Source organism: Etheostoma cragini, chromosome 7 (genome assembly GCF_013103735.1).
Source record: "Etheostoma cragini isolate CJK2018 chromosome 7, CSU_Ecrag_1.0, whole genome shotgun sequence".
Classification (NCBI taxonomy): Eukaryota; Metazoa; Chordata; class Actinopteri; order Perciformes; family Percidae; genus Etheostoma; species Etheostoma cragini.
Genome location: NC_048413.1, coordinates 27563765 through 27565462, shown reverse-complemented (window position 1 = coordinate 27565462; position 1698 = coordinate 27563765). Strand labels below are relative to the sequence as shown.

The 1698-nt window shown below is 47.0% G+C and overlaps 1 protein-coding gene across 1 annotated transcript; it reads right to left on the bottom strand.

Moving 5' to 3' along the window:
• Window positions 1-52: 52 nt before the first annotated feature.
• pcsk1nl (proprotein convertase subtilisin/kexin type 1 inhibitor, like) lies at window positions 53-1498 on the bottom strand (the record flags this gene model as incomplete). The annotated part of the gene is made up of 2 exons (XM_034877898.1): window positions 53-302; window positions 1237-1498. Coding segments are annotated over 2 exons (510 nt in total), but the record flags the coding sequence as incomplete, so codon positions are not given.
• Between the last annotated feature and the right edge of the window lie 200 nt (window positions 1499-1698).

The window sequence follows — 1698 nt, the reverse complement described above, 5'->3', positions numbered from 1 at the left end:
CACACACACACACACACACACACACACACACACACACACACACACAGAGCGTCCTCACCTGTCCAGCAGAGCCTGGGCCAGCTGGGGCTCCACGAGGCCCCACCAGGCGGGGGGGGGCCTCCCCATGTTCTGGGCCCGCCCCGTCTCGTCGTAGTCTGCCGGGTCCGGGCCCCGGAGGTCTCCCTGGGTCCCCCGGTCGTCCTCCTCGTCCTCCTCTTCCTCCACCACCTCCACGTCGCCCGGGCCGACCAATCCCGCGCCCTCCGCCTCGCTCAGGAGGCGGAGCAGGGCCGCCATGTAGGCTGCGGACACGCGTGATTGGTCCGTTAGTCCAGCTTTGGGTTTTAACCCTCGTGTTGTCTTCGCTTCGACGCGACTTTGGTTTTTCTGGGTGTTAATTTAAAATTAAATCTATGTGGTTGTTTTTTCTCGAAACCGTTGTCGCTTCCCTGACGTTTTTTGTCACATTTTCCGATGTTTTCGGCCATTTTTTCTGTACTTTTTGACGTTTTGGGTGGTTTTTTTCCCACATTTTTGAAGCTTTTTCTGACGTTTTGTTCACTTTTTTAAGCGTTCTTTTTCCAATGCTGTAAATTGATTTAAACCAAATGTGATGAAAGCAGTGAACTCATCGTGTATTTTACTTGTTATGAACGCTGTTGGGAATCATCCTCGTTATTTTTATTTTTTTATTTTGACAATTTTGGTTGAAAGAAACCCAAATTTCTGATATAAACACTTTGTGAAAATGAGACAACTTTGACCCAAAGACAACAGGAGGGTTAAAGTCTACGTGAAATTGCTAAATGAATATTAGTGCAACTTGTAAGTTCCCCACGGGGATCAATAAAGAGTCAAACTTGTATACATTATTATTATTATTATTATTATTATTATTATATTATTATGGGAGCCACTGCTTTTCAAAGCGAGACTTTATATTTTACCGTGCGCAACCTATTCAAGAAATAGTCCAATTTTTCTGGAATGAAGTCCCAATTTGTTGGTCAAAGTCCCCGGATGATTATTTACAAGTTATGTGTCAAGACAAGTGTGAAATTGCTTAAACATACTATGCAAAATGTGTCGAGTAAAACCGATTTGTAATATGAAAAGCTCGTAATAAGTTGAGAAAAACATCGTAATGTGTTGAGAATCAGATTCATAATATTAAAAAGTCGCAATATGTTGAGAATAAACAACTGAAATTATGTAAAATGTTAAAAACTCTCCAACCTGCCCGCTGCTCCTCGTCTTGCTCCCGCCTCTGGTCCCTGTCCACCAATCGCTGCAGAGCCTGGTCCATGCCCCGCCCCCTCCAGTCCTCTGATTGGTAGTACAGGTTGTTGGCCCCGCCTCCTCCCTGGGTGGCAGGATATGTCAACATCTGGTCCTCGTAGGGCAACAGGTTACGGAGGTCTCTGCGCTGGCGTCTGAGCGCGCTCGCGGAGACATCCAGGCCACGCCCCCCCCCGCGAGCTGCAGGGAGAGACTGAGACAAAGGTCACAGGTCAGAGGTCAGAGGTCAGTTACAGAAAGCACCAAGTTGTTACCTGCAGCACACAAGAGTGTAAGGGGTTAGGGAATGCATTATGTCAATGACAGGTCCCCACAAAGATAGTGACACGTGTGTGTGTGTGTGTGTGTGTGTGTGTGTGTGTGTGTGTGTGTGTGTGTGTGTGTGTGTGTGTGTGTGTG